General features: G+C 37.8%; 2 protein-coding genes and 1 long non-coding RNA gene across 4 annotated transcripts in view; 1 reads left to right on the top strand and 2 right to left on the bottom strand.

Annotated features, from left to right (window-relative positions):
* LOC134667153 (zinc finger protein ZFP2-like) overlaps positions 1-19,271 on the bottom strand; it is a 167,709-nt gene that overhangs the window by 70,346 nt on the left and 78,092 nt on the right. The window lies entirely within an intron of this gene.
* The window catches only part of LOC134667221 (uncharacterized), a 38,384-nt gene that overhangs the window by 10,454 nt on the left and 8,659 nt on the right, over positions 1-19,271 (bottom strand). Inside the window, exon 2 of the long non-coding RNA XR_010098614.1 lies at positions 1,260-1,452. This is a non-coding gene — a long non-coding RNA (uncharacterized LOC134667221). The remainder of the gene's footprint in view (positions 1-1,259; positions 1,453-19,271) is intronic.
* On the top strand, positions 377-18,236 carry LOC134667160 (zinc finger protein 431-like). Of its 2 annotated transcripts, XM_063524472.1 has the most exons (8): positions 13,833-14,049; positions 14,118-14,547; positions 14,643-14,909; positions 15,299-15,497; positions 16,147-16,236; positions 16,746-16,892; positions 17,596-17,788; positions 18,112-18,236. In XM_063524472.1, exons 1-7 carry the CDS (start codon positions 13,927-13,929, stop codon positions 17,732-17,734), a joined length of 1,395 nt encoding a protein of 464 aa, XP_063380542.1. In that variant the 5' UTR covers positions 13,833-13,926; the 3' UTR covers positions 17,735-17,788; positions 18,112-18,236. The 2 variants fall into 2 exon arrangements, with proteins under 2 accessions (XP_063380543.1, XP_063380542.1); XM_063524473.1 differs by lacking the exons at positions 13,833-14,049; positions 14,118-14,547; positions 14,643-14,909; ... (3 more) ...; positions 17,596-17,788; positions 18,112-18,236 and adding exons at positions 377-582; positions 651-1,161; positions 1,929-2,309; ... (2 more) ...; positions 8,688-8,900; positions 12,805-12,962.

Genomic DNA, 19,271 nt, shown 5'->3' with positions numbered 1-19,271 from the left:
TTTTATTTTATTAATCCTAGTGATACTCAAAATTTACTGTTACTATAGTACAGTACAGCAGCATGTACAGTCGCCATCAGATATATCGAAGCGGCCAAAGTGCTCACAAATATCTGAACACGCCTCTATTGTCATGGCGCTAGGTGCGTGTTCAGATATTTTTGAGCACCTCGGCCGCTCCGATATATCTGATGGCGACTGTATCGCACATTTATCGATATCGATAAAGAGTAGGTACGCCAGTAGTGGCAAGCCCTAGTGTTGTTTTTTTTTGTGTTGGCAATATTGACATGTATTTGGTGTGTTGGCACAATGTACGTTCATAATTCGGTTTAAGGCTTGTTCGAAAGTGCCGACTCTTAAAACGTAGTGATTATATGCTCAGTGCTCATGCTGTACTAGTCCAAAATAGCAAATTATAGCTATTTTACTGAGTGTATGTTTCAGAAATTCATTGTAATGAATACTTGCAGAACCTGCCTAAAATCTCCAGCCAATAAAAATATTTCAGAGCTGGCTAAAGGTATAGAAGACGATGACAAACAGTGCGCCGATATCATGGCATTTTGTTTAGATATAAAGGTAAATATTAATGTTAAAGGCTTTATGTAAATGTCTTAGAATTACTTTAAGATTCTTTTCAATTTCAGGTTACAGGAGACTCCAAAATAACAACGAATCTATGTTACAACTGCTATAGAAAAATTATATCGTTTTACAAATTTAAGACACTATCCTTAAAAAATGATGCATATTTGAAATCTCTGGATGATGTGCAGTTGAAAGAACAGAAACTTTCTTTTTATGTGGATGAAAACGGCGTAAAACACGAAAATTTCTTGGAGCCTGACGATTATGGTCCAAATTTAGTTGAATATGGCAATACAGAAATAAGAAAGAAAATTGATTGTAATGCGTTTTCTTTGAGGAATGTTAAAATAGATGACATAGACGTTAAATATGAAGAAACGTTAGGAGATACTGAAACATATGAGGACTATAACATTGTAGATGAAGAAATTTTAGGAGATTCTCTAACATATTACAAGTATGACATGAAAGAAGATGTAGCTTCTGATGATGATGTAGATGGAGGAGAGCCATGTTGCAAAATTGAGAATATACAAAGTGACAATATTAGGAGCGGGGCTAAAGGAACGGGTATGGAGATGTTAGTTTTTATCATGCACCATTTTTAGGGTTCCGTAGCCAAATGGCAAAAAACGGAACCCTTATGGATTCGTCATGTCTGTCTGTACGTCCATATGTCACAGCCACTTTTTTCCGAAACTATAAGAACTATACAGTTGAAACTTGGTAAGTAGATGTATTCTGTGAACCACATTAAGATTTTCACACAAAACATTACATAACCATGCAAACTTCCACCGAAAATTGGTTTGAACGAGATCTAGTTAGTAGTTTTTTTTTTTATACGTCATAAATCGTAAACTGCAATCATTTTATTGTTACTTGCTGCTACGGAACCCTTCATGGGCGAGTCAGACTCAAACTTGCTTTCTGAATAGCCTATTTTAGTGTCCCACTGTAATGTTTGGTTTCGCGCACGAAGGGTTCCGTACCATAATGCAAAAAAACTAAAAACGGTCACCCATCCAAGTACTGACCCCGCCCGACGTTGCTTAACTTCGGTCAAAAATCACGTGTTGTATGGGAGCCCCACTTAAATCTTTATTTTATTCTGTTTTTAGTATTTTTTGTTATAGCAGCAACAGAAATACATCATCTGTGAAAGTTTCAACTGTCTAGCTATCACGGTTCGTGAGATACAGCCTGGTGACAGACAGACGGACGGACGGAAGGACGGACGGACAGCAGAGTCTTAGTAATAGGGTCCCGTTTTACCCTTTGGGTACGGAACCCTAAAAACAGCTTGTATGACATTTACTCTATTATTTCTCCCGTAGCAACAAAATATAAAAAACTTGGCTCCAAAAAGAAGCCACAAATTCAAGCGGCAAAAAAGGTGACAAAGCAGAAAGATAATGGAAAAATGTTACAAACAAAACGTAAAAAACGAAACTGTAAGAAACTACAAAAAACAGCAAAAAAAATAAAAGACCTGAAGGAGAATGGAAAGGTGTCGCTAGGGCCTCATATCTGCGAGCAATGTGGTGTAACCGTACTTGACATTAAGTCACACTCTTTGACTCACAAGTTTAAGGATGAACGGAAAATGCTGAAGTGCGAGGCCTGCCCTAAACTGTTTGTTTCCAGAGGTGGTAGACGCAGACATTTCAAAATCCACCATTTAGGTCGAAAGGCCAAGTGTGATATTTGTAATGGACGTAAGTTTAGAATCAACCTATTAAGTAAAATGGATTGTGTAAATGCGCTTGGATAGCATGATATATTATGTATATTAAAAGTTCTTACTAGGGAATGCTCCCGGTACTGAGTTTATATGGCGAGAACCGGGAATTCCCGGTTCCGGTTCTGTATTTGCATAGAAAACCAGTACCGGGACCAGTCCATAGTTCTTACCCACATTTCTTTGTTGATAGTATTGATAAATAACTGCATAAAACATTTTACCATTTCAGATTACGTCCATCTGAATACACATATTATGCAAGTACATAAGAAGGCTGAACTGCGATTCTCCTGCGTGACGTGTGGGCGCCGCTGCGTGTCGCGGCCTGCGCTGGACAAGCACATGTACACGCACGCTAAGACTGTAGATAAACAGTTTGAATGTGACCTATGCCACAAGACGTTTACGTTCAAGGATCAGATCAAGGACCATATGTAAGTATTTTATGATTTAATTGTGTTATCTTGATTCTACTCATAGTCTAATAAATAATAACGAGCTGTACGTTCCATCTATGGACTGGGCGCTCGAGTATCCCTAAGAGAGAAATTCAAAGAAGTTAACGTTCTTACCGTTGCATCTCAATACATACTAGAGAATATTATGTATGTTCGGAAAAACATCCACGAATTCAAGGTTAACAGTGATATCCATAACTATAACACTAGAAACAAACATAAACTTGCTGTGCCCGCCCACCGCCTCACATAGGGGTATTTCACTAGAAAAGCTGGCCAAAATGATTTATGTACATTTGTATCAGGAGTTCTATTGTGTGAATCCAAATATGCTATTTTAATTTATTTTATACAACTTTTATACATTTGCCGGTTGGTGTAGTGTTGTATCGTTTATATATCGGTCAATAGCAGAATAAAACATTCTTCAAGTTTTAATTATTTGATAAACAGCTACTATCTGATCAATCAGACGACCCTTCATCACTTTCACCTGTTGGATCTGATGATAAGTCATCTGACATCGCGTTTGCGTCTATGTTGACTATGTTTGGGCCAAGCATCATGTCCCTAGCAGGAAGGCTAAATGGTTTCGCTGATTTTAGAGGCTTAGGCCTAATGCTGCTCAAAAACGGATCTGACGTAAGTAGCAGCCGATTTAAGACGTCCAAATTGCACTACTCTCTCGAGAACTTCCTTGAAAAGCAGTTCCTAAATTCTCGGAAGTGCTTATTTCTGGCCTCGGCTGCCTCTTCGGACAAATTTCCTATAGGGAGAAGGGCATATTTCATTTTAACAGGACCATGCAGTAAAATTTTGTGCACGGTTGGGGTCATTTTATTCATGACTGCATCAAGTTTTTGTAGAAATTGGGGTTCGTTACAGTCTTTCATCATACGGAAAAAGTATTCTCTGGTCACTACTCTCACGCCAGAAGGACCTGCCATGATAAATCAGAAAATTATTTTTTCCGAACGCAAAAAGAAACTTTGTTTGGTAATATCGCTCAGTGTAAAAATTCTCGTAATTCGTTAATGGGCACTTCTGGGCACCCTAATTTTAAATAGAATTGCTAGAGAATTAAATGTCCTGTCGAATAGAACTACAAATTTAGCCCAATATAGCCCAATAGAACAACTTTCGGCCTTTTGAGTTCAAGTCAAATTCGTAAATTCATAGTGCAAGAGAGTACTTACTGAAATTTGATATTAAATGTATATAACCCTTAGTAAGAAAATAATAATAAACAAATTAAATTAAGCATACCTGGTGAATCCATTTCCCGAACAGACATTTTAAAATACAGTGAAACCTGGATAAGTGAAATCTCAAGGGACGAGCAAATTTGTCTCACTTAAAGAGGTTTTCCACTTACCCAGGCTCCCAGTTAGCCAGGTACAAATAAATTTTTGTCTCCTTTACAGAGGGCTCCATTAATAGAGGTGAGAATAGAGTACATTTCAGTTATAGAGGTGGTTAATAAGGTATTTATTAATTATCTTTAAAAATAAATAAGGTAAAATAATCCTTGTCCCTAAATATTTTTTAAGTCTGTTTAAATATTTCTTTGAATTTATTTTGAATGGATCTCCAAAGGATAGATATTTCAAAATTAAATTAAATTTGATACGGACTTAATTGCGTATTAGAAATTTAATAAATGAAAAATTATTTTTTCGTATTACGTATCAAAATTTCAGCTTTCGTTTCGATAGTTTTAACTACTTACATAAATTAACTAAATCAAACTTGAAGTTGTTTAGACACAATTAGGCAAATGCGGAATTTGTGGATAGACTAAGAGTTAGTAAGAATACGGAAATTGTTCAATGAAGTCCAAGTTAGAGAGGTCATATATTGACGTTATCTCAGATACAGAAGTCAATTCCCTATAAAATTCTAAAAAACAATTAGGAAAATATAATCTTATAAATATAGTCTCAGTAAAAGAGGTAAAATACACTCACTGTCTCAATTATAGAGGTAAATGTGACTATAAAATCACAACAACGAATCCCAGTTATAGAGGTTCGTTTTTTCTCAGTAACAGAGGTAATTCAGTGCTAAAGTGTCGGGACCGCACCATGAGTCCCAGCTATAGAGGTTTCTCACTTATCCAGGTCCCACTTAACCAGGTTTCACTGTATCACCTTATTTGTTGTCTAAATAACGCATAACAATTGTAATATTTATTATCGAATTTCCGCTTTCGTAGATGTGTTTTAGTAAGAGCGGTTAAATGACACCGATTTCATAAATACCCACCACACGCAGCGAAAAATAAATATTGTTCTAGTATCTATGAATTATATGACTAAGGAGTTCGGCTACCCTTTTCCCGGGATTCTACGTCTTGATACATTCTACTAATGGCCAGCTTTTTTAGTGAAATACCCCTATGTGCGCCTCCGTAAGGTTAGTACGTCTTTCGTCGGGAACTGTACACGTTTTTATAACAAAGTCCCCACTGATGTAGCGAATTTACCACTTCACAAATTTAAGTCGCACATTAAGCAGTCCTTGTTACGTAAGGCGTACTACACTGTAAATGATTTTATAAACGATAGAGATGCTTTTAAGCCGGTAGCTTGATTTCATTAGTATAATAAGAATTAAATAAATATTGTTTTTTTTTTTTACATTGTGAATTAAATATGCTAGTGTCCAGTAGAATTGACACATGAGACAATGATGTTCTCGCTTGATTATATTGTTTAATTTAATTTTAGTTTTGGACACTTGGAGACCTTATACATCTCTAAGTACATATTTATTTATTTGATTATTATTTTTGATTGTACATACTTACCTATATTTTTAATGTTTCTGACACTTAGAGACCTTTACATCTCTAAGTCAACTTAGGCTAGTAATTATGTGAAGCTATATTACTGTCTTTTTATGTAACATATGAGCACAAAATGCCGTGTCTTACAGCTACATGTTATTACTATTTTAATATTAATATAGGCCGGTAGCTTGAACATGTCATGCTCGCTTAAAAGTCTTTGCTTACGGTGGCGTTGTTGATCGGGTCGCCACTTTCCCGAATGAAGGTTGAGGGAGGCGATGGCTGAGATACGCGTCATACTCGTGAACGGGTGCTGTTTGTGGAGACTGGTCTGTTAAGCTAACACGAGCTATTATACTTAGTAACTTTTATTAATTAATTACAGTGAGACGCCTCATTCTGTTCTCGTATGTTTCTTTTCTTTTAATGAATGTATTAATTATACAGGATATTGACTCTTGGAGACCCTATACATCTCTAAGGATAACTTGATAAACTATATAATCTTATAGTTCTGACACCTAGAGACATTTACACCTCTAAATATTATAGATTTTTTTTGTGTGTGTTTTTTTATCTGTATTTTGTATGTAATTCGACATTAAGAGACCATATACATCTCTTAGTAATTGTAATACGTTAGATTGAATTGTTAGTTTTATTTTATAAAATTGTTGATGTTATTATTTTTGCTTTTATGTAAATTCAATGTTGACGTGTAAAAGTGCCCTTGTGGCCTATTTGCTGAATAAATGTTGATGATGTTGATGATGTTGATAAATAAATAAATATTATAGGACAATTTTACACAGATCAACCTAGTCCCACAGTAAGCTCAATAAGACTTGTGTTGTGGGTACTAGACGACGATATATATAATACACACATATATAATACTTATATACATAGAAAACATCCATAACTCAAAAACAAAAATTTGTGATGAACACACAAATACTAAAATGCCCTTACCAGCTTTCGAACCAGGGACCACCTGCTTCGTAGGCAGGGTCACTACCGACTAGGCTAGGAGGCAGTTTAAACATGTCTAATAAAACATGAACATCTTTTCTTCCCAGAGTGACACAATCCTACATAATATCATTGCCACTTTGTATAGCACTATTGCATACTATTATATAGCTCTGTTGCATGATGACGTAGGCTTGTGTCAGTCACGTGGTCGGAAGAGAGTACCAGGCGGAGTATATTATTATACCTAAAGTGTGACTCTACTTCTTAAAGTGTGACGGATGGTTGGAATTTGTTATGTCTACCTCCAACTTTTTCATAGACTTTTCATCTGGTACAGTTACACATATCTCTGTTTGACATTTCGCACTTTGACCAGTTTAACCTGCATAAGAAACGTCGGAAATAAGGATAACTAAATTAATTGGCGATAGACCCGATAATTTATATTTTAAATCTGGTGTTAAATCTCTTTAACTGTTTGTTCTAGAAAGCGAGTCCATGAAAATGTGAAAGATTACCAATGCGAACACTGTTCCAAAACGTTTTTCAGTAAATATGAGGTTATAAGTCATTTAAGGTAAGCATTTTCATATAATATCTCGTCTGGTATGGCGTAAAGCCATATCGTCCTAAGCCCCAAGGTCCTACCTATAGTACTTAATCATTCCGATGAAATTTAAACCATATTAAAATAGGAATAGAGTTGCAATTGTTTTGTTTCGTTCAATTTTCTAATAAAACAAACTCAACTCTTAAGTCTGCATTATAAGTTCCAAATGGATTTTTCATTTGTATGGCTGGGCCTTAGGAGGATAAAATAAGTGATGATACTAAAGTACCATCGTATGTATAGACATATGTCGCAGTCGGATCGTATAATCCGCCGTATTACATTACGGCTAGCCGTTTTCAAAAACAGGGGCGTTTTGAAATGCGGCGGTTTAACGATTAGCCGTATTGAATGCGGCTGAATGAGAATCCGCCGGAATGTATTCGGCGCCATACGTTATTCAACACGGCTAGCCGTAATGTAATACAGCGAGTCATTAGCCGCCGCTTTGACAGTTTTTAGTTCCCATTTTTAACACTCGTGCCGCTGCCTGATAAACGCTGGGGTGACCATCAAATCTGGAGTTCGTCGGACTGTTTCTTTTCAAAAAACATTTCCTTCGCAACTTAACTAGACGGAGGCTCCTATTTCTGAGCGGTTTGCCCTTCGAGCATCTGAAGCTACCTGACGAACCTAACCTGTTGATTAAGTGAGACGTCCGTGAAAACATTACACTTTGGGGGAAAAAACGTAGGTAGGTAAGTAGGTTAGGTTTGTTAGGTAGCTTCAGATGCCCGAAGGGCAAACCGCCCAGAAATAGGAGCCCCGCTTGCGAGGCTCCGTCTATTTAAGTTGTGAAGGAAATGTTTTGGAAAATAAACACATGTAGTAGTGCGGTGGGACCATGGTAGAAATAAATTAAATTGCAAACATTGTCAGACTCCGGTTACGTAGGCGACCGATAGAACTGGTCACTCTACAATCTAAAATAGTAGTACGACGCGGCTAAACGTAGGCCGCCTTATTGAAGAACGTATCGCAATGACAATCCGGCTAATCGTCAAACCGCCGCATTTCAAAACGCCCCTGTTTTTGAAAACTGCTAGCCGTAATGTAATACGGCGGATTATACGATCTGACTACGACATCTATACCAGAATATTATGGCTCCTCTATACGACGGGCCAACGCCGGCCACTCCTAGGGACGCAGCCATCCGGTAGAATGAGATAGCAATATCACGTGCTCCCTCTAACGCATAAATGGGTCCCTTTAAGTGGCCGGCTTTGGCTCATCGTGTATTTAGAGGAACCATTAAATTTGGCTTGTTCATTGGCCACGCTCTCACATTATGAACTTTTTAGTTTCACCCGATGACTATTTTTTATTAGTCCCTAATAATTATAATAAATTAATAAAATATGATTGATTAGTTGGAACCCGCTTATGAAATGAAAAATGAATTGTTAGAAATATACACATAATATAAAAAAATGGCGATTGTGGTATAACGTATACGTAATACGTATGGACGTTTGGTGACAATGAAGATAATTTACATATTGATCAATTTCTCAGGTTTGATTGTCTCGTTTGGACAGTGGACACCCACTAAGTTTCAATTTTGCGCAGGAGACACAAGTCACATTGGAGTGCCAATTCGAGTGCGGGGAGTGCGACAAGGCCTTCAAGTACAAAAACACGCTACGAGCGCACATGCTGATTCACAGAGATATAATATATTATATCAGGGACTTCAAGTGCCAACTCTGTGAACTACAGGACAGCTGCGTAAGTCAACCAACATTTTGAAAATTTACTTACTCATTAGTTAGAGTTATTAAACACTGATTTAAACTTTCACGATTATTAAACATTATCAAACTGCACAACGGGACTTAATCGCGTATTTAAGTTTTAAGATTTACCTCCGACGTTTCGAGGACGGCGTTGTCCCCGTGGTCTCGGAGAAGACTGGCTCAAGTTGACATCAACATCTTCTAGCCGCGCGAGTTTTTCGAACTACCCGCACTTGGTCTTGTTTATCAGTTTGAACGTTTTGCGCACTAGGGATGTCACTCTGTCGACACACAACACTAACGATATTCGATTTATCGACTGTCGATATTCGTTTCCGCTTACATTTACTAATGACTGGATTCCATGTGGATGAGATCTTAAAACTCTCGTCCCGATTAAAATTGCAATGTTTTTTGATTTCAATGGCTTCCCGCACTTTTCTACTGTAGAAATGGCGATCCGTGGAGAGGATTTTAGGGTTATGCAGCTCAATCCAGTGGTTTGGTCCACCAGACCACCACGACCACGACCACGACCACGACCACCACCACGACCACGACCACCACCACCACGACCACGACCACGACCACGGGGACAACGCCGTCCTCGAAACGTCGGAGGTAAATCTTAAAACTTAAATACGCGATTAAGTCCCGTTGTGCAGTTTGATAAGTTAGAGTTATTTTTAGGAAAAAACGGAACCCTTATAGGATCACTCGTGTTTCTGTCTGTCTGTCCGTCTGTCACAGCCTATTTTCTCGGAAACTACTGGACCAATTAAGTTTAAATTTGATACACAGATGTAAATTAGTGACCCAAAGAGGGATGGTATCGTCTTGGATCGTCCCATTCGTTTATCGTCAAGTTCTTAAATTAGTCCTATTCTGCTTTCGTCACTCATTCTACATTGAAAGCCACCGACGATTGTGACGAATGTAGAATGGGTGACGAAAGCAGATTAGGACTAATTTAAGAACTTGACGAAAACCAAATGGGACGACCCAAGACGATACCAGCCCAAGTAGCACAGATTTGCTGTATAGCAGCCGCATAATGAAGTAAGAATACGCTTGAAGCTGAAATAAAAAAGCTGCATAAGAGCTGTATAAGCGTCTTTTCAGCTTTTATTACTCTTAAATGGGCACAAATTAGGCAGCCTTAAGTTCACATAGCTACTTAAGAGCGCTGTAGCAGCAATTTAACGGAATTATAAGTGGCAACAGGAGTTATAAGAGGTGTATATTGACTGGGTAAGAGACCACCAGTTACCCTTTATTCAGCTAATATGTCACATGTGCACCCTAATACCGGGAAAGATTGACGTTGGGCTGAATAAAAGATAATTAATAACATACTTTTACACCTCTGCCTTAAAAAGCAGCTATTATTTAGTATAGTGACACTGACGATGAACGCAGAGGTGAACATATTTATATTGAAGTAAAAACGTTAAGCGCAACGACGCCATAAGTCATTTTGTTAAAGTGTTTAGTTGAATGTTAATACATGATCTTTTATATATTTACGCGAGAAAGATGTTTGGGAATGCAAGTTTATTGACATTATATATATACATTATCTAAGAAAATTTCAGTGCGCCACGAATATAATCAGTATTTATTTAATTTAATGATATAAATAAGCTATGTGTAAAAACTATTTCAGTGGTTTGGGCAGAATTATGAGATAAAAAGTTAATAATACGTTATAGGAAGTACTAAACTAATGATTTAGGTTAAGAACTCATGTACAAAACCTTTTTGTTACCCTTAAAAGTTGGAAAAGTAATTTCAATTTTGTAGGTTATCTACAATAAAATGGCGATCAATGTTAAAAAGCAACGTGAACCATTAAAATTCTAATATGCAGCATAAGACTGTTATATATCTGATAAAGATACTTAAGTGAACCACTATAAAGTCCAAGTCGTTATTTCGATACACTAGTGAACCTCTAAACAGTTATAAGGCATCTTGTGAACGTTTAAACAGCCGCTATGCAGACAGTCTCAATGGTAGTATAATAGGCTGCTTAGCGGTAAACATGTTCAGCGCTAAGCCGTATTATGCGCCACATGTGTTCGATTATACTTCTATTGGTTTCATAATAGTTCACTCGTTCTCCCTTATAATAAGTCAGTGAAATAAAAGCTGCTTAGCGGTAAACATGTTCAGCTATAAGCTGTATTATGCGCCACATGTGTTCCATTTATACGTCTATTGGCTTCATATTAGTTCACTCGTGCTCCCTTAAAGGTCAGCGTAATAAAAGCTGCTTAGCGGTAAACATGTTCAGCGATAAGCTGTATTATGCGCCCCATGTGTTCCATTATACGTCTATTGGCTTCATAATAGTTCATTCGTGCTTCCTTAAAAAGTCAGAATAATAAAAGCTGCTTAGCAGTAAACATGTTCAGCTATAAGCTGTATTATGCGCCACGTATGTTCCATTATACGTCTATTGGCTTCATAATAGTTCACTCGTACTCCCTTAAAAGTCAGCGTAATAAAAGTTGCTTAGCGGTAAACATGTTATGCGACAAGCTGTATTATGTGCCACATGTGTTCCATTATACGTCTATTAGCTTCATAATAGTTCACTTGTGCTCCCTTAATAAGTCAACGTAATAAAAGTCCACAATTACCTCCTTATACAGCACATGGCGTAATTTTATCCACTAAACAGACCTTATAACGGTTAAAGCATTTGATAACCCTTAAAGCTGTATAAAGTCGTAGCAAATATACCTTTATATCACTCTTTGCGTATTAATGGTAGTTTTCAGAGCCGTAATGCAGCGTTTAATCAGCCCTAAGCTATATAAATATCACTGAGATCTATTATACAGCTGTAGGACCACGAGTGTGCTCTTATAAGAGTCTTAATACGCACAGAGCGTTAAATAGAACTAAAAGTGAGTAGTTATAGAGCTATCTGTGCTACTTGGGAGATGGATGGATTCATTTCCAACATGGGGGCCACTTCTGGGCAATATAAATAAACGAGTCGGACTCGCGTTCCAAGGGTTCCGTACATTACACAATTTTTTAAAATGTATTTTTTTATGTGAAACGTGAGTGAAATCTCTTTAAAAAATCCGTAGGGGTCGGATCAAAAACTAAGTAATTAAGTCCGACTCACGCTTGACAGTACATTTCTAATAGGTTTTCCTTACATCTATAGGTATAGACCTATTTGATGTATATTTTTCAAAATTTTTGACCCAGTAGTTTCGGAGATAAAGGGAGGGGAATGGTCATTATTTGCCTATTCTCTTGAATTACTTCTAAACTGTTTATTCGAAAATTATAAAAAAAATATATTTGAGATCCTTACAATAAGCTCTTTCATTTGATATGTAACATGATAGTTTGAAAAACTTTATTTTTTAATTTTCTCATTTACCCCCCAAAAGTGGCCCCCATATTTAAAATTCATTTGTTTACGTTACATGTCCGTATTTGGGTCACAAACTTACATATGTGTACCAAATTTCAACTTAATTGGTTCAGTAGTTCCGGAGAAAATCGGCTGTGACAGACGGACAGACAGACAGACGCACGAGTGATCCTATAAGGGTTCCGTTTTTTCTTTTGAGGTACGGAACCCTAAAAATAATCTTCGTCCCTTTTACACGACTGCCAACAAAGCTTCCGGCTAAGCTTTTTTGGTTCTCAACTCTCTAGTTTAGACACATTACTCGACATGTTTAACCTCATAATTAATGCAAATGTTAAAGTACAGTCGGCAGCAAAAGTTGCTAAGCGGGCGAGGTGTTCAAAATTACCTTGACACGCTCTTATTCTCTTAACAGTAAAGTCGCGTTAAGATCATTTTGAACACCTGGCCCGCTTAGCAACTTCTGCTGCTGACTGTACATTTTTTTTTATTTTAGGCCATACTCGCTGTGCGCCAAGGATGGCCGACGCTCAACACATCACCTGATAGATTCGGAGGCCGAAATATCTATAGGATTTAAAGGATTGCTTGAATAAGGCTTCATCTTTTTATTGGAACATTTGGAACCAAATAAACGTTAAATTAAATTTAATGGTTAATGTTTTATGTAAGTACCTATATACACCCATCCTAAATATACTGATTATTGAAATATATGATTTGTAAATGATGCCGTTTTTATTATATTTGCCCGTTCTAATAATTGACAGTATTAGGTTGCAAAAGTACCGTCAGCATCAAAGTCAAAGAGTAGAAATAAGAACTTTATTTCTGGCATAACACAAAATAGCAAATTACAGTAAAAAATAAATAAACTAACTAAACTACCTGTAAAGTAAGTTTATTTTGGCCAAAGTGGTTAAATATATCGTAACTATGTACACTGGACCATCCTAATGTATAGTCTGTCAAAAAATAGTAGAAATTAAAAAATGGCAATACTGGAGTGTCGTCCCTTTCAAATCAATCTATATAAAGGCCTCTATACACAAAGGGCCAGCGCCGGCCAGTCCAAGGGACCCCAGCCATGCGGTAAAATGAGATAGCAATATCACTTGCTCCCTCTAACGCAGCGGTCGGCAACCTGCGGCCCGCGGGCCACATGCGGCTCGTGAAACTGTCACTTGCGGCTCGAGTGCCGCCTTGGGTATTTTGTATGTAATAGTGACAAACGACAATGTCTCAAAGTCATAAATATTAACAAAGTACGGCTCGCGTCACCTCCGTTAACTACTATGTGGCCCCCAGGCTGGCCCACGCTGGCCTATTGTGTACAGGGGCCTTAAGAAAATGGGACGACACTACAGTATTGCCACTTTTTAATTTCTATTCTTTTTTTGTTAGACTGTAGAAAACGATGTGTGTACTTGCGTGCCTTTTACTTGCTCCGTGTGCAATAACACACTATTATGAAATAACGAAACGCAAGTGTCAAAATTGACACGTCAATATATGTGTTGATCATGTGTTGATATTGCTCTAAAATCGAAAATAGTTTAATTGATTCCATTATTATACCGTTTTTTTAATTAAATACGTACAACTGAAGTCCATTATAATGAATACTTGTAGAACGTGTCTGAAAACTCCAGCCGATAAAGATATATCCGATCTGGAAAAGGGCATAAAAGATGATAACATAAAGTACATCGACATTATGTTGTTTTGTTTAGATATAAAGGTAAATTTTCGTGTTTGAGCTTTTGTGAAGACTTAAAGGACTCGTTAGATGATTTTCTTTAATTGCAGGTTACAGAAGACTCCAAAATAACAACGAATCTATGTAACAACTGTTATAGAAAAATCATATTGTTTTACAAATTTAAGGCTGTGTCTCAGAAGAATGATGCTTATTTGAAATCTCTACATCCTGAGTTACGCTTAGTGGACCGAAAACATACCGTGTATGTGGACGAATACGGAGTTAAACATGAGAATCCGTTAGAAACAGATGACTGTGGTCCAAGTTTAGTTGATTGCAATGCCGAGATTAAAGTAGAAGTAAATGTTAAGAGGGAAAACACATTAGAAGTAGAATTTGAGGACCTTAAGGGTGAAGAAACATTTGCGGATGTTAACTATGGAGAGATCGGGCCATTTGAAGATGCGCCTCATGAAGAGCCGCTGAGTGTTATACAAATTAAACATGAAAATATTAGCAGTAAGACTACAGGAAAAGGTAAAAATAGATTTACGGTTTATTCTTCATGCACAATAAAAATTCTACATATGTGTTAATGTTTTTGTTCGTAAATTGTTACCTTAATTTTATAGCACCAAAACGTAAACAACAAAATGGCACTAACAAAAAAGTGAAACAATGTAAAGGTACAAATGTACAAGAGCGACAAATATGTGAGGAATGCGGCATGTCGGTGCTGGACCTGCAGGCGCACTCCGTCAGCCACCGGCCCAAGGAGGAGCGCCGGATGCTGCAGTGCAAGGCCTGTCCCAAGATGTTTGTCACCAAGGGGGGTCGGCACAGACATTACAAGATTGCTCATTTAGGTCTTAAATCTAAATGTGATATTTGTAATAAAGGTATGTTTTTAATTCTATATTTTGAAAGATGGAGTTTTAGAAGGGTTTCTGAATTACATAAAAAACTAGCCAAGATGGGCCAAGCCTAATGTAGGATTAATTAAAGCGTAAAAAAATTCATCCCCACATTTTTCCCAACACTAACAAGAGCAAAGTCTCAGGTTGACAGACAGACTATGAAACCCTAAAAACAGCGTAGAACCGAATAAACAGTTTTTTTTTGTTTAAGTACATTTTGTTACTTTACACCAGAGAAGATTTTCCTTCAAAATTTTATTTTAGTTATATTCTATAATTAACAAACAGTTGTACAGAAATATAACAAGAAAGTTGTGGATTCTACCATATAATTAACATAGAAAAATGGTGTATTATTCAATCTATTTCAGAGGTAATATGCCTGGCAATACACAAGCTGCAGATGCACAACCGCTCGGCGTTGCCGTTCAGCTGCGTGACATGCGCGCGCCGCTTCGTCTCGCAGCAGGCGCTCGACATGCACATGATCATCCACACCAAGGACCTGGCCTTCGAGTGCGACGTCTGCCATAAGAAGTTCCGCTCTAAGGGACACGTCTCCAGACATATGTGGGTGATGCTTGTTATTCTATCTTTCAACGGTATAAATTTATTTGTATTTATTTAATAGGGACTATTAGGCAAAGCTTTGCATAGATGGCACCTTTGTGGCACATACAGTAAACAAACCACATTGACACATCACGCGTCACGTCAATCACATGGCCTACCGCGAAAAAAGAAAATCGAAATTTCGTTATCTAATCTCTCTATCACTCTTGCAAATGCGAGCGATAAAGAGGCAGATAACTAAATTTCGATTTTCGCGTTTACCGGTAGGCCCTTGTTAACAAACCGCCTTGATGCATCAATGTCATATTTTTTTGGTCTGTGAAAACTTGTCAAAAAACAGTTTAAGGCCCAGTACGTATAAGTTAGTCTATGAATTTACCGAGTCGGTAGTGCTGCACTCTGGCGGCAGAACATTGCAGTAATATCCCCTATTCACAGCTTGGCAAAAAAGAGTAGAAATAAAAAAGTGGAAACACTGTGTGTCGTCCCTTTCAAACCAATTTATATAAGAAAACGGGACGACACTACAGTGTTGCCACTTTTGAATTTCTACTCTTTTTTGCCAAGCTCTCTCAGATTACTTCTGATTATTATTACAAAATATATTTTTTATTTATAATAATAGCCCGTGAAATCTTTGTTTTAGACGGCAGGTCCATGTAAAAGAGAAAAATCATCAATGCGAAATATGTTCTAAGGCTTTCTTTGACAAAAACATGCTTCAAGAACATTTAGGGTAAGTTATGCCATGAGTTCTTTACTTGTGTCGCTTAACTTCAAACTCGGGTAAATCCATTGGACCCTCTCAGCAAATACCTATCTACCCTATTACGATTTCTTAATACCAAAATCGCATAATCTGACAGATGGATTTACCCGAGTTTGAAGTTAAGCAACTCACTTAGTCTCTTATGATCACTTCGTCTGCTAACTTTAAAATTTTTTGGTATGGAGATAATATGAGGCCAGGCCAGAAACTAGTTATAAATACACTTCTTGAAGGGGGCCACAGATTACCAGTTCGCCGGACAATATCAGCCTGTCAGTTAAAAGCAAAATTTGACAGCTCCGAGCAACTGACAGACTGATATCGCCCGGCGAACTGGTAATCTGTGGGTGGACCAAGTTCCAAGTTCGAGTCGGGCCGTTTAGCTTGACTTAGTCCAATACATTCACTACTGACCAATCACGTTCTTGCAATCTCAACCTTATGTCACGTGACTTAAAGTCCACTATCGCCCGCAGTTCGCACACGACGGAGCGCCCGTTCCAGTGCAGCGAGTGCGGCATGTCCTTCTCGACGAAGACCACCCTCAGGAAGCACCGCATCGTGCACAGCGATGTGAAGAAGTACCACTGCGAGTATTGCGATATGAGCTTCAAGACGAACAGGTAAAATGACCGCCGGTTTGAACATTTTGACTGGTCCATCAATAGGGTATTATACTGTATTTAAAATAAATTATTTTGCACCATGTATGAAATAAATCATCAGATAATTATTAGAAAAACACAGATAGGAGTTATTTTTAAACACAAGTTCTATTTAATAAATCGGATAGAAATATAAAAAGTAGGTGAGTTGACCGTGACGATGACGTCATGATGTAATGTTTCATATAAATTACATATGTATTAGCAAATCGTTTTGACAGTTCTAAAAAAGTAACTGATTTGACTAGTAGGAAAATACCCTATTGCATTAAGCCTTTATAACCGGAAAAGTACTGATGTCTACTGTCTCCAATTCTCCGTCTATTACTCAAAGGTAAACTGGAAGAGATCCTTAAAGGGTAAGTTCGCCTTTGTACTAATGACGAATGTATTTTTTCCTATTCTGTTCTGATTTTTGTACAATACAGTGTTTTACTACAACTATAACCCAACTTTATTTCAAAGTGATAGGGTTCAATTTTGCATAACTCCTGAACTCCTGACAGTACCCTCTTCCCTTAACCCCTCGTTTCCCACCAAAGCGGTAACTGGTCAGAAAAGACAGTCAAATTCAATTCTAAATTTAAAATTTTAAAGTCGTTTATAGGCTGGCAAATTGTGAACTCTGTCTTTAGAGATTAATAGCATTAAATTGTTGCAGTTACCTAAAGTCGCATATGATTAAACACACGAACGAGAAGCGCTACCCGTGCCAGTACTGCGACAAACGCTTCGGCCGCTCCGACTACCGCCGCCGCCACGAGCTCACTGCGCACCAGAAACATCTGACGGCCGGCTGAACACCCTATCATCGTAGTAACACGGTTCAATATCGAAAAGCTCGCTGGAACCAGGTGCAGTAATAAGTTTGTATTACCACTGGCTGGAGCTCACTCCACACCAGAAACATAACTTTGAGAAAAATATCCTCCTAAGGCCCAAGGTCCTACCTATACTTAGTACTTGTTCAGTTCAAAAATTTTAAAAATCATATTCAATTGGAACAGATCGCATTTGTTTTGTTTAGTTCAATTTTCAAACAAAACCAAAATCAACTCTATTCCCTGCACTGAAGGTTCAAATTTCAGTGGCAAATTCTGGATTTTTCAATTGTATAGCTGGGCTTTAGGGGGATATGAGCAAAATTAATTACAATTATTTCTTTGTATGCTTTCAGATATATCCCGCGATTAACAATCTTGACGCTATGGACACAAATAAAAATGCAGTACCAGTGAGGATGTACAGACCAATCTAAAAATTCTGAATGGTGGTGTTGTGTCGAAGAGGCAATACACGTGCAAATTAACTTATTATTAATTTATTATCTTGTACATAACTAAATATATTGTTTATGATTCAAACGGTTTTCTTTTTTGGAACTTTCCAGCGCACAGTAGTAGTTTTTGAACGATCTCCTACCCAACCTACTTGCCGTAACAGACTACCACACCGTACCAAGGACACGGTGCGCCGCACCCATAAGTGAGAACGAGATAGAGATATTTCTTTCTCGCTCTCACTTAGGGGTGCGGCGCACCATGATCGCGATGCGGCGCGGTGGTCTGTTACAGCATGTTTACGGCTATAATTTTATTGTAGTATTTAAACTGGGCCCTAAGTTCTGGATATTATTTGTAGTACAAGAAGCGAGTAAGGCCAGTAAGGGTACAGGTAGATGCGGATGTAGTATACCTATAATGCAGGTGAAAGTATAGTTTGGCCCAGGACTGTCTCATTTCAAACATAGAGTATCATACTGTTTTTGTCTTACCCTAGTCCTAGGACCCAAAAGAAGGGATGAGTATAATTTTCCTGGTTCTTACTGACTGACAATTTGTTTGCCAGACTATAGCTGAAGCTGGTAAACTTGGTAAAGCAGTAATTTTGTTAGTCGAGTAGCTTGCACTGCTCCATACTCGAGTCACTGGACCCGCCCAGAGGTTTATACAGTTGCTTACACTTTGTATAAAGCTTTGATGATTCTGCGCTCAACATCACCTCAACATGCGCAAAGCCACATGCTTCGTGTGCAAGAAATTTTTTTTTGGCGTCGAACATGGAATTAACGAAACGCAACTGCTTGCTTGGAGGAGTCCGGTTAATACACGACCAAATAATGTACAGCCCAATAATAGGCGTCCACTTTTTTGGATGCGTATTATTGGGTTGTACACTACTGCCCTGTTCAAAGAGTGGCTTCGTATTATTGGCACGGACCGAGCTTGTACACCCTGATAACGCTCAACCCAATAATACACGACCCAATAATACGAATCCATTTAGTGGACGCCGAATATTGGTCGCATATTATTGGCCCGTACCGATAATGTTCGA

The sequence above is a fragment of the Cydia fagiglandana genome, chromosome 9, assembly GCF_963556715.1.
Source record: "Cydia fagiglandana chromosome 9, ilCydFagi1.1, whole genome shotgun sequence".
NCBI lineage: Eukaryota > Metazoa > Arthropoda > Insecta > Lepidoptera > Tortricidae > Cydia > Cydia fagiglandana.
Note: the sequence above shows the minus strand (reverse complement) of the source record. Positions and strands in the feature narration are given on the sequence as shown.

Excerpts from the sequence above, each read along its gene's own strand:
- LOC134667160 (XM_063524472.1), top strand. The coding sequence starts at position 13,927 with ATGAATACTTGTAGAACGTGTCTGAAAACTCCAGCCGATAAAGATATA. Across the intron at positions 15,498-16,146 it reads GGACACGTCTCCAGACATAT|ACGGCAGGTCCATGTAAAAG; the intron begins GTGGGTGATGCT and ends TCTTTGTTTTAG. Across the intron at positions 16,237-16,745 it reads ATGCTTCAAGAACATTTAGG|TTCGCACACGACGGAGCGCC; the intron begins GTAAGTTATGCC and ends TATCGCCCGCAG.